The sequence below is a fragment of the Moschus berezovskii genome, chromosome 20 (genome assembly GCF_049115385.1).
Source record: "Moschus berezovskii isolate FMDL1 chromosome 20, NW_MosBer_1.0, whole genome shotgun sequence".
Taxonomy (NCBI): domain Eukaryota; kingdom Metazoa; phylum Chordata; class Mammalia; order Artiodactyla; family Moschidae; genus Moschus; species Moschus berezovskii.
In genome coordinates this window covers 21,902,491-21,916,171 of record NC_142479.1, presented here as the reverse complement: position 1 = coordinate 21,916,171, position 13,681 = coordinate 21,902,491, and the positions used below count along the sequence as shown (strand labels likewise).

General features: G+C 38.7%; 1 protein-coding gene across 7 annotated transcripts in view; it reads left to right on the top strand.

The window, feature by feature from the left end:
* TRIM37 (tripartite motif containing 37) overlaps positions 1-13,681 on the top strand; it is a 152,440-nt gene that overhangs the window by 67,802 nt on the left and 70,957 nt on the right. For all 7 annotated transcript variants that reach the window (XR_008682420.2, XR_008682427.2, XM_088828633.1 and 4 more), the window contains exon 13: positions 7,465-7,644. Coding sequence is in view for 5 of the 7 variants with exons in the window: in XM_088828633.1 (XP_088684759.1) it covers positions 7,465-7,644 (180 nt within the window). In the remaining 2 variants the exon portion in view is untranslated. The remainder of the gene's footprint in view (positions 1-7,464; positions 7,645-13,681) is intronic.

Genomic DNA, 13,681 nt, shown 5'->3' with positions numbered 1-13,681 from the left:
TTCAGATTTGGAGTCAATCCTCTCAAATCCTGACTCTGCTTTATCAACTGTTGTTGCCCAACTTTTTTGTGACCCTGTGGATTATAGCCCACCATGCTCCCCTGTGCGTGGGATTTTCCAGGCAAGAATACTAGAGTGAATTGCCATTTCCTTTGCCAGTGCTTTATCAACTAAATGTGTGTAATATTCTAAATCCTTTGTTGTCATTTCAACAATCTTCACAGTATCTTTACCTGGAGTAGGTTGTGTCTCAAGAAACCTTTTTTTTTCCCTCATTCATAGAAAGTAGCTCCTCATCCATTAAAATCTTATGGAGATGGTAGCAGTTCAGTCACATCTTCAGGCCCTACTTCTGATTCTAATTCTATTGCTGTTTCTGCCGTATCTGTAGTTACTTCCTCCACTGAAATCTTCAAGCCCTTAAACTCGTTTGTGAAGTTTGGAGTCAGGTTTTTTCAAAGTCCTCTTAATGTTGATTTTCCAACCTCTTCCCACAAATCATGAGTGGTCTTTTTGGCATCTAGAATGGTTAATCCTTTCCAAGTTTTCAATTTACTTTTCCTGGATCCATCAGAGCAATTACTACAGCAGTTATTGCCTTATGAAATATATTTCTTAATTAATAAGAGTTGAAAGTGAAAACTACCCTTATCTGTGGGCTGCAGAATGGATGTGTGTGAGCAGGCCTAAAAGCAACATTAATTTTGTACATCTCCATCAGACCTCTTGGGTGGCCAGGTGCATTGTCAGTGAGCAGTAATACTTTGCGAAAAGTTTTTTTTTCAGAGCAGTAAATCTCAACAGTGGGCTTAAAATATTCAGTTAACCACAGGTGAAGAGATGGGTTGTCCTCAGGCTTTGTTCTTTTTATAGAGCAAAGGCTGAGTAAGTTTAGCATAGTTCTTAAGGGCTCTAGTGTTTTCAGAATGGTAAATGAGCATTAGCTTCAACTTAAGTCACCAGCTACATTAGCTGCTGACAAAACTTAGCCTGTCCCTGGATGCTTTGAAGCCAGACATTACTTCTGGATAGCTTGCTGCAGCTTCTATACGAGCTTGTGCATTTATGTTATGAAGACAGCTTCGTTCCTTCAGCCTCAGCAACCAGCCTCTGGTAGCTTTAAACTTTTCTTCTACTGCTTCTTCGTCTCTCTCAGCCTTTGTGGAATTGAGACTTAGGACCTTGCTTTGGATTAAGCTTTGGCTTAGGGGAATGTTGTAGCTTGTTTGTTCTTCTATCTGGACCACTAAAATGTTCTCCATGTCATCAGTGATACTGCTTAGCTTTTTAAATCGTGTGTTCACTGGAGGAACACTTCTAACTTCCTTTAAGAATTCTTCCTTTGCATTCATAGCTTGGCTAACTGTTTGACACAAATGGCCTAACTTACAGCCTCTCTTGGCTTTCAACATGTCTTCCTCACTAACCTTAATCATTTCTAGCTTTTGATTTAAAATAAGACGTGAGTTTTTCTTTCACTTGAACACTTAAAGACCATTAATTTGTCTAATTTCAGTATTGTTATGTCTCAGGAATAGGAAGGCCTACGAGAAGGAAAGAAATTAGGGTGGAGGGGCAGGGAAGACAGATGCTGATGGGTAAAGCAGTCAGAACACACACAACGTTTATCTGTTAAGTTTGTTGTTGGATATGGTTTGTGGCACCCCAAAACAATTCCATCAGAGGTCACTGGTCATAGATCATGATTACAGATATAACAATAATAATGTAAAAGTTTGAAAGATTGTGAGAATTGCAAACTGCCATAGACATGAAGTGACTAAATGCTGTTGCAAAAGTGGAGCCAAATAGACTCGCTGGATGCAAGGTTGCCACAAACCTTCACTGTGTAACCGTGTTATCCCTCTGCAGTACAAACAACCGAAAGCACAATAGCACATGGTGCATCTGTGCCTGCTTCTTGCCTGCCTGAGTCTCCTCTTTCTGATCAATGCTGTGGCAGGGCTGCTGCTTTTGGTGCTGGTTTCAGTTTGGCTGCTTCTCTTGGTGATACATACACTTCAGGAACCTAACGTTTACATTATAAGTAGTAGTAATATCACCGGTGATAATGAAATACTATCATGCAGGATACTAAGGTTTAACATTAGACTTATGTATTTGCTAGATGTTACCTGAATACCTTAATGAGAATGTTCTGTTTGGATAAAAACAGACATCTTATCATTGGGTTTTTTTTTTTCTTTTCTTTTCTTTGGCTGTGCTATGCAGCATGTGCTGCTGCACTCAATATGCCAGCAAATTTGGAAAACTCAAGTGGCCACAGGACTGGAAAAGGTCAGTTTTCATTCCACTCCCGAAGAAAGGCAATGCCAAAGAATGCTCAAACTACTGCATAATTGCCTTCATCTCACATGCTAGCAAAATAATGCTCAGAATTCTCCAAGTCAGGCTTCAGTAGTACGTGAACTGTGAACTTCCAGATGTTCAAGCTGGATTTAGAAAAGGCAGAGGAACCAGAGATCAAATTGCCAGCATCCGTTGGATCATCGATAAAGCGAGAGAGTTCCATAGAAACATCTACTTCTGCTTCATTGACTGTGCCAAAGCCTTTGACTGTGTGGATCATAACAAACTGTGCAAAATTCTGAAAGAGATGGGAATACCAGACCACCTTACCTGCCTTCTGAGAAATCTGTATGCAGGTCAGGAAGCAACAGTTAGAATTCGACATGGAACAACAGAGTGGTTCTAAATCGGGAAAGGAGTTCGTCAAGGCTGTATATTGTCACCTTGCTTATTTAACTTATATGCAGAGTACACCATGAGAAATGCTGGGCTGGAAGCACAAGCTGGAATCAAGATTGCTGGGAGAAATATCAATAACTTCAGATATGCATATGACATCACCCTTATGGCAGAAAGTGAAGAACTAAAGAGCCTCTTGATGAAAGTTAAAGAAGAGAGTGAAAAAGATGGCTTAAAACTCAACATTCAGAAAACTAAGATCATGGCATCTGGTCCCATCACTTCAAAGCAAGTAGATGGGAAACAGTTGAAACAGAGACTTTATTTTGGGGGACTCCAAAATCACTGCGGATAGTGACTGCAGCCATGAAATTGAAAGATGCTTACTCCTGGGAAGAAAGGCTATGACCAACCTAGACAGCATATTTAAAAGTAGAGACATTGCTTTGCCAACAAAGGTCCATCTAGTTAAAGCTGTGGTTTTCCCAGTAGTCATGTATGGATGTGAGAGTCAGAGTATAAAGAAAACTGAGTGCCAAAGACTTGATGCTTTTGAACTGTGGTGCTGGAGAATACTCTTGAGAGTCTCTTGGATTGCAAGGAGATCAAACCATTCCATCCTAAAGGAAATCAGTCCTGAGTATTCACTGGAAGGACTGATGCTGAAGCTGAAACTCCAATAGTTTGGCAACCTGATGTGAAGAACTGACTCATTGGAAAAGACCCTGATGCTGGGAAAGATTGAAGGCAGGAGGAGAAGGGAATGACAGAGGATGAGATGGTTGGATGCCATCACTGACGCAATAGACATGAGTTTGAGTAAGCTCCGGGAGTTGGTGATGGACAGGGAAGCCTGGCGTGCTGCATTCTGTGGGGTTTCCAAGAGTCAGAGAGGACTGAGTGACTGAACTGACTAACTGATACAGCATGTAGGGTCTTAGTTCCCTGATAAGGGATTGAACCTGCTCCCTCATCAGTCAAAACGCAGAGTCCTAACCGTTGGGCCACCAGGAATTTCCCTTATCTGTTAATTCTCTTTTAACAGTCCAGTAAGCCTAGAGGGAAGTTTTGAATACTTTTTAAATTAATTATTGAAACATCATTCAGTTATGGGATTGAGAGCTTAGCAGTGAGGTAGTTTAACTGTCAGAATATGAAGTTAAAATATGAATCATATTATCTAGTAGATTTAATAACACTTGGGACGCTGCAGAAATACTTTGATCATTTCGTTGTATGTAAATATCTCTCTCCCTGTGTGTGTTATCTAAACCTGTCTTGGCTTCAGAGGAAATTTGCACGTGAGTGACACCCTCAAATTGGCTCTTAACAGTATTTACTGAGCTGACTTGTTTTAGAGAAGGAAATTTCTTTTGAGTTGCTTAAGAAAAGAATAGAAGGCTTCCCTGGTGGCTCAGAGGGTAAAGCGTCTGCCTGCAATGCAGGAGACCTGGGTTCAATCCCTGGGTCAGGAAGATCCCCTGGAGAAGGAAATGGCAACCCACTCCAGTACTCTTGCCTGGAAAATCCCATGGACAGAGAAGCCTGGTAGACTACAGTCCATGGGATCGCAAAGAGTCGGACACGACTGAGCAACTTCACTTTCACTTCCCTTGGGGAGTAATACTAATGAGACCAAAATTTTAAGTTAATGATTGTTCAGTTCATTCATACTTTCAGTTTGACAAAAGAAAGGAATTTAAGTTGGAATATTCAAATATGAGGTTTTAGTTTTATCTGAGATTAGGGTGGAGTTGCTTTATAAATAATTTAACTTGGATTAATTGCTATATTTAATAGGAACATAGGTGTATATCTGTCATAATTTTAAAGAACTAGTGCAAGGACTTCCCTGGTGATCCAGTGGCCAAGACTCTGTGCTGCCATGCAGGGGACCCAGGTTCAATCCCTGGTTAGGGAACTGTAATAGATCCTACATGCTGCAACCAAAACCCAGCCCAGCCAAATAAATAATTTTTTTTTTTAAGAGAGAGCTAACGCAGATGAAAGAATGATCTTTTTTCCAATACTGTATGCTTTTTCACATAATAAACTGATTTTTCAAAAATTGTTTTATATTGATTTTAAACTTAACACCTGCCTTCATCCTGGATGTATTTAACCATCTGCATGAATGTCTTTCTCCCTAGATTGTAGATATTCTTTTTTGTTTCTCTGTGAATTTTGAAGTTTTAACTACTCATTTTTAAAATAGAAGTAAATTTTATTTTTTTGAGATGAAATTCATATATAAAGCATTTTAAAATACACAGTTCAGTGGAAATTAGTGTGTTTCCAGTGTTGTGCCATCACCACCTCTCTCTAATTTCAGAATGTTTTCATCATCTCAGAACACCTTGTACCCATCCTTTCCTTCTCTCAATCCTAGATAATTACTATTCTGGATATTTCATATAAAAGTTCATACAATTTGGGGTCTTTTATATTTGGTGTCTATTTAGTTATTATTAGCATAGTGTTTTCAGGGTTCACTCAGTGTTGAAGCATCAAAACTTCGTTCTTTTATATGGCTGAACAATATTCCATTGTATGTATATACCTCAGTTTGTTTATCCACTCATCTGTTAATAGACATATGGATTATTTCCATCTTTTGGCTATTATGAGTAATCCTGCTATAAATATTTCATGTACAAGTTTTTATATGGACATAGGTTGTCATTTCTTTTGAATATGTACCAATAATGGAATTGCTGGGTTATATGGTAATTCTGTGTTTTTAACATTTTGAGGAATTGCCAAACTGTTTTCTACAGTGGCTGCATTATTTCCCATTTTTAGATTATATTTTATAGGCATCCTAGTGAATTTTAAATGGTATCTCACTGTGATTTTGACCTGCATTTCCTTAATGACTGGTGAGATTGAGCATCTTTTCATGTTTTGTTTCGGTTTTTTTTATCTCCATTTGTATATATTCTTTGGAGAAAGGAGAAATGTCTATTCAAGTTCATTGTTCATTTTTAAATTAGGTTGCTTGTCTCTTAATTGCTGAGTTCCAAGAATTCTCTATATATTTTTATACTAAATCCTTATCAGACATATGATTTGAAAACTTTCTTCCATTCTGGGAGTTGTCTTTTCAGTTTCTTGATAATGTCCTCTGATGCACAAAAATTTTAAAGTTTTGTGGAGTCCAAGTTACCTATTTCTTGCTCATGCTTTGGAGTCAAGTCTCCGAATCCATTGCCAAATTCGATTTACCCCTGTATTTTCTTCTAAGAGTTTTATAATTTTAGCCCTTTTATTTGGGTCATTGATGTATTTTGAGTTCATTTTTGTCTATGAAATTAGAAAGTTGTATATGAAATATATATATAAAATTTGTATGTAACAATCAGATTTCTTAGTGCCATTTGTTTTTTTGTTGTTACTGTTTTTGGTTTTTGGGGGGTTGCTTGTTTTGTTTTTTGGCTTCCCTTCGCAATTTTCGGGATCACAGTGAAAGCCTGGTCTCCCAACCACTGGACCAGCAAGGAAATCACTCAGCACCATTTGTTGAGGAAGCTTTCCTTTCCCTATTGAATCATCTCAGAGCCTTTGTAAAATATCAGTTGCACACAGGTATTGGGGTTTATTATTAGACATTTAGTGGGACCCCTTGTTAGTGAGAGCTGGCCTCATAACTGCAATATCTGGACAGACAAAATATCACAGCTTTTGCATTAGTATGTGCCATCAATCTATTAATAATACGCTGTGAAAGATACTAATATAAAAATCATTTGACAGTACTTAAGTACAGTTAACCATTGAACAACGCAGGGGTTAGGGTTACCAATCCTCCACAGAGTCAAAAATCTGCATGTAACTTTTAATTGGTCCTTCCTTTCCTGGGTTCCTCTGTATCCACGGTTCCACATTCTCGGATTTGAACAACTATAGGTTGTATAGTGCTGTAGTATTTACTATTAAAAAAATTCACATTTAAGTGGATCAGTACAGTTCAAACCTGTGTTGTTCAAGGGTCAACTGTATTTACATTCATTTGTAGGTAAAGAACTGTAATTTTTTCTTTTGCCCTTTGCAAGCAGAAATAGAAGACTAAGGTATTGGGTTTTTGTTTTAAAAGTTTATCTCCACCAAAAAGGAGAAGCTTTATGACTACTGTTGGATGTCCTTTCTGATGATCTTTTTTCACTTTTTGTTCTTGCAGTAATAGTACTTTCTGAGTAAAAATGAGTTTGAAGACTTGAAAGTTTTATACTATTTAAGATATGGAAGTCTAAATGTACTGGCTTTCCCACTGTATACTTATTTTCTACTAGAAAATTTTATAGGCTTGAGTTTCTGAATGCACAGTTAATTTATGATAAATTGAATTAGAAAAATATAGTATTAAAATTGTATTATTTATTTTAAAACTATTGTGATACATCTCAAAGAAAGTGGTAGAATATTGTGAGGAAACACTAGGTATTGGATATATGGAAGAATACATAGTGTTGCTAAAATGTGTAACTTTTAAAGTACTGTTTTATACAAAATTTATTCATCTTTAAGGTGGTATTTTATACCGGCTGTAATGGTAAACACTTTTAAAGAGGGGGAAAGGACCTAGTGCCAATTACGTTGTCATAATTCCATTCATAATACTGTTGTCATGTCTTTCTGAAAGACATGTATCTGTATATATCAGTAAGTTTCTTCTTAGATACTTAATGACCTTGATGTTTTTATGTCTTTTATTCTTGCTTTCGTAACTCTATATTAATAGTCTGTTTTCAATTTTAGATATGAATATCGTGTAGAGATGGTTCATCAATCCTGCAATGATCCTACCAAAAATATCATTCGAGAATTTGCATCTGACTTTGAAGTTGGAGAATGCTGGGGTTATAATAGATTTTTCCGTTTGGATTTACTTGCAAATGAAGGATACTTGAATCGACAGAATGATACAGTGATTTTAAGGTAATAGGAAGCATTTGTATTTTGCCGTGTATCACAGGGAATAATGTCATCAGAACTTGGTTGGTCTTCACTTAACCAAGATGAATATTGTAATCTACAGTAACTGTATCCCTAGCATGTTCTTACCCATTTAATTTCAGAAGTCCTGTATGTTCAGTGAATAAGCTAGTGAGAAATGTTTGTGACATTTAGTTACTAATTCCATAAAAAATGGACTTACCCCGTGGCTTGGCAGTAAAGAATCTGCCTGTAATGCAGGAGACCTGGGTTCAGTCCCTGGGTCGGAAAGATCCCGAGGAGAAGGGCATGGTAACCCACTCTAGTATTCTTGCCTGGAGAATCCCGTGCACTGAGGAGCCTGGCAGGCCACAGTCCACAGGGTCACAGAGTCGAACACGTCTGAAGCAACGGAGCTTGCTCGCTCTCCATAAAGAGTAAACTACTATTTCCAATAAACATGGTAATGTCCCATTTATCTGTTGAAATTCTAGCAGCCTCACCATTTGGAAATTCAAGAATAGCATGAGATCAAGTAATTTTCTTTTCCCCCACTGGAAATTGTATATTATATTTGGATGGATGGCTTTGTAAGCTTCAGTCAGTTTAGTTCAGTTCAGTTGCTCAGTCGTGTCCGACTCTTTGCAACCCCATGAACCACAGCACGCCAGGCCTCCCTGTCCATCACCAACTCCCGGAGTTCACTCAAACTCATGTCCATTGAGTCGGCGATGCCATCCAGCCATCTCATTCTCTGTCGTCCCCGTCTCCTCCCACCCCCACTCCCTCCCAGCATCAGAGTCTTTTCCAGTGAGTCAACTCGTCGCATGAGGTGGCCAAAGTATTGGAGTTTCAGCTTTAGCATCAGTCCTTCCAATGAACACCCAGGATTGATCTCCTTTAGAACGGACTGGTAGCATTTCCTTGCAGTCCAAGGGACTCTCAAGAGTCTTCTCCAGCACCACAATTCAAAAGCATCAATACTTTGGCTATCAGCTTTCTTCACAGTCCAACTCTAACATCCATACATGACGATGGGAAAAACCATAGCCTTGACTAGACAGACCTTTGTTGGCAAAGTAATGTCTCTGCTTTTTAATATGCTAGCTAGGCTAGTCATAACTGTCCTTCCAAGGAGTAAGCGTCTTTTAATTCCATGGCCGCAATCAGCATCCGCAGTGATTTTGGAGCCCCCCAAAATAAAGTCTGACACTGTTTCCACTGTTTCCCCATCTATTTCCCATGAAGTGATGGGACCACATACCATGATCTTCGTTTTCTGAATGTTGAGCTTCAAGCCAACCTTTTCACTCTCCTCATTCACTTTCATCAAGAGGCCTTTGAGTTCCTCTTCACTTTCTGCCATAAGGGTGGTGTCATCTGCATATCTGAGGTTATTGATATTTCTCCCGGCAATCTTGATTCAGCTTGTGCTTTTTCCAGCCCAGCGTTCCTTGTGATGTACTCTGCATATAAGCAGGGTGACAATATACAACCTTGACGTACTCCTTTTCCTATTTGGAACCAGTCTGTTGTTCCATGTCCAGTTCTAACTTTTGCTTCCTGACCTGCATACAGGTTTCTCAAGAGACAGGTCAGGTGGTCTGGGATTCCCATCTCTTTCAGAATTTTCCACAGTTTGTTGTGATCCACACAGTCAAAGGCTTTGGCATAGTCAATGAAGCAGAAATAGATGTTTTTCTGGAACTCTCTTGCTTTCTCCATGGTCCAGCGGATGTTGGCAATTTGATCTCTGGTGCCTGTGCCTTTTCTAAAACCTGCTTGAACATCTGGAAGTTCACGATTCACATATTGCTGAAGCCTAGCTTGGAGAATTTGAGCATGACTTTACTAGCGTGTGAGATGAGTGTAGTTGTGTGGTAGTTTGAGCATTCTTTGGCATTGCCTTTCTTTGGGATTGGAATGAAGACTGACCTTTTCCAGTCCTGTGGCCATTGCTGAGTTTTCCAAATTTGCTGGCATATTGAGTGCAGCACTTTCACAGCATCATCTTAGTTTCACAAAAACATTTCAGTTTCTTCTAGATAATGGCAAACTAAAAGTAAGGGAATACAGGTGAAAATTGATGAAAATAAGCTAAGAGTTTGTAGTTGATGTGTCATTTACAATAAAAGACAGAACATAAGCAGTGACTGTAGAATTGCAACAGCCCTGTTTGATATTGGGGTACCTTTATAATTCAGTTTAGGGGTACCATTACACCCTATTTTAATTTGATGATCAAAATGAGAGCTTGAATAGTAAAGAAATTCAAATATGTTTTGAACTGAGAGATTTCAGTGTTTAAAAGTTTAAATTTCCATCAAATACTTTTAAAAGCTCTTTTTTCCTTAAAAGAGGTTTAATATGTTCTTAAATTTTATTTATTTTGATTTCTTTTCCTTGAGCATGCTGGATGAGTTGCTATTATATCACCATTAACTATTATGTGTTCTTCATAACTTTTCTGGAAGAATAAGAAAATGAAAAAAGGATTGCACTTTGAATGTAGAAAATCATGTTTTTGTCACCTTTTCTTTGGGGAGATTAGTTTACTACCATTTTATAACTTTTAGTTTCTCTTGTTCACCAAAAGGAGTAATTTGTTGCTGTTTCATAATTTAACCAGAAAGATTGCACAATTACTCAAATATCAATTTTACCAGTCTCTGAAATAGCTGTTGTTTATGGCCTTAGTCATCTTCTTGGAATCCTAGTAGTATTGACTCTTTCTGATGATCTGTATGAGAGAGTTTCCTTTCTTCAGTGTAGTTTAGCACAACTTGCCTGGCGTGCTGTGATTCATGGGGTCGCGGAGAGTCGGACACGACTGAGCGACTGAACTGAACTGAACTGAACTGGGTCTTTATTTTGGCCATTCCTGTTTATAGCAGAACTTAAAGACTTGGATATTAGTATAGCAACAGATTCTTGTTGTGATGTTTAATTATCATTAATTCAGCAACTTTTCCTGAGTCTATGCCTGGCACTGAGCCAATATATGTATATTAATATATAAACACATATATATTAATATTTATTTTTAAATTTTCATTATAATACAATTAATATTTATTTTTGGTCTTAGTTGTGGCACGTGGGATCTTCATTGTGCTGGGCAGTCTTTTTCTCTAGTTTTGGCGCGCAGGCTCTAGAGTGCAAGGGCCCTGTAGTTTGCAGCATGCAGGCTCTCTTGTTGAGGCACCCGGGCTCGGTCACTGGGGTGCTTAGTAGCCCTGCAGCATGTAGGATCTTAGTCCCCTGACCAGGAATTGAACCCTCATCCCCTGTATTGGAAGGTGAATTCAGTTGAAGCTGAGAAAAGAAGAGAAGCTAAAGGCAAAGGAGAAAAGGAAAGATATACCCATTTGAATGCAGAGTTCCAAAGAATAGGAAGGAGAGATAAGAAAGCCTTCCTCAGCGATCAATGCAAAGAAGTAGAGGAAAACAGTAGAATGGGAAAGACCAGAGATATCTTCAAGAAAATTAGAGATACCAAGGGAACATTTCATGCAAAGATGGGCTCAATAAAGGACAGAAATGGTATGGACCTAACAGAAAGAAGATATTAAGAAGAGGTGGCAAGAATACACAGAAGAACTGTACAAAAAAGATCTTCATTACCCAGATAACCACGATGGTGTGATCATCCACCTAGAGCCAGACATCCTGGAGTGTGAAGTCAAGTGGGCCTTAGGAAGTATCACTACAAACAAAGCTAGTGGATGCAATGGAATTCCAGTTGAGCTACTTCAAATCCTTAAAGATGATGCTGTGAAAGTGCTGCACTCTGTGCCAGCAAATTTAGAAAAGTCAGCAGTGGCCACAGGACTGGAAAAGGTCAGTTTTCATTCCTATCCCAAAGAAAGGCAATGCCAAAGAATGCTCAAACTACCGCACAATTGCACTCCTCTCACACGCTAGTCAAGTAATGCTCAAAATTCTCCAAGCCAGGCTTCAATAGTACATGAACCATGAACTTCCAGATGTTCAAGCTGGATTTAGAAAAAGCGGAGGAACCAGAGATCAAATTGCCAACATCCGTTGGATCATAGAAAAAGCGAGAGAGTTCCATAGAAACATCTATTTCTACTTTATTGACTATGCCAAAGTCTTTGACTGAGTGGATCACAATAAACTGTGGAAAATTCTGAAAGAGATGGGAATACCAGACCACTTGACCTGCCTCTTGAGAAATACGTATGCAAGTCAAAAGCAACAGTTAGAAACGGACATGGAACAACAGATTGGTTCCAGATCAGGAAAGGAATACATCAAGGTTGTATATTGTCACCTTGCTTACTTAACTCACATGATTTAAGTGAAATGCTGGGCTGGATGAAGCACAAGTTGGAGTCAAGATTGCTGGCAGAATTATCAATAACCTCAGATATGCAGATGACACCACCCTTATGACAAAAAGCGAGAAGAACTAAAGAGCCTGTTGATGAAAGTGAAAGAGGAGAGTGAAAAAGTTGACTTAAAACTCAGCATTCAGAAAACTAAGATTATGACATCCGGTTCCCATCACTTCATGACAAATAGATGGGAAACAATGGAAGCAGTAAGAGACTTTATTTTTTTTTTCTGCAGAATCACTGCAGATGGTAACTGCAGCCATGCAATTAAAAGACATTTGCTTTTTGGAGAAAAAGCTATAACCAACCTAGACAGCATATTAAAAGGCAGAGACAAAACTTTGCTGACAGACTCCATCTAGTTTAAGCTGTGGTTTTTCCAGTAGTCATGTATGGATGTGAGATTTGGACTATAAAGAAAGCTGAGAGCTGCAGAATTGATGCTTTTGAACTGAGGTGTTAGAGAAGACTCTTGAGAGTCCCTTGGACTGCAAGGAGATCCAACCAGTCCATCCTAAAGGAAATCCGTCCTGAGTATTCACTGGAAGGACTGATGCTGAAGCTGAAACTCCAATACTTTGGCCGCCTGATTCGAAGAACTGAGTCATGGGAAAAGATCCTGATGCTGGGAAGGATTGAAGGCAGGACGAGAAGGGAATGACAGAGAATGAGATGGTTGGATGGCATCACCAACTAGATAGACATGAGTTTGAGTAAGCTTCAGGTGCTGATGATGGACAGGGAAGCCTGGCATGCTACAGTCCATGGGGTCTCAGAGTCAGACATGACTGAGCAACTGAACTGAACTGAACCCCTATATTGGAAAGTGAATTCTCCACCACTGTCCCTCCAGGGACGTCCCTGGGCTAATATTAGGAAAGAAATTAAGAATCTGTTGCCTGATTTTAGTCCTTTGGAAACTGAAGATGAAATGGGCAGGTTAAAAACAGTTGTTATGCCATAATAGCAGTATAAATAAATTGCTGTGTGTTCGTGGAAAGAGGGCTTTTCATTATTGCATATAACATTTATATATTTAATGAGGGCTTGTTGAAAATTTAAAACCTTAATATAAATTCTGATGGAATTTTATATTTGTTTATTAGAAAGTTATTTAAGTCGATGCTATATATGGAAATTCTTTCATTAAAAGAGATAGTTAAGGAATTTTACCTGCTGCTTGCTTTTATTTTAATGGCACAGATACTAAAAGTAATATGCAGCGTTAGTCAATTCCATTAGTCATTTAAAGATAACATGTTTCAGATAGTCTCACCAGTGTCCAACCTATGTATGCTGTCTGGCAGTATCCACTTAGAATAATGGTTGAGTGAATCATCTCTACCCTTTGATGCATGAGTATCTTTAACTAAAAATAGTTATTTGCTGCAGATAGCTGTTAGGTGGTCAGTAGATTCCTGTACTAGCTCTAAAATCCTAGAAAAAACAGGATGGTAGTTCACATAAGGGTGGCAAGAGTAGAAGAGGAATTTTGTGTATGTGCTCAGTCGCTGATTCATGTCCAGCCCTTTGTGACTCCATGGACTAAGTCCACCAGGCTCCTCTGTTCATGGGATTTTCCAGGCAAGAATACTGGAGAAAGTTGCCATTTCCTTCTCCAGGGGATCTTCCTGTCTCCTGCATAGGCAGGCAAATTCTTTATCACTGAGCCACTCGGGAAG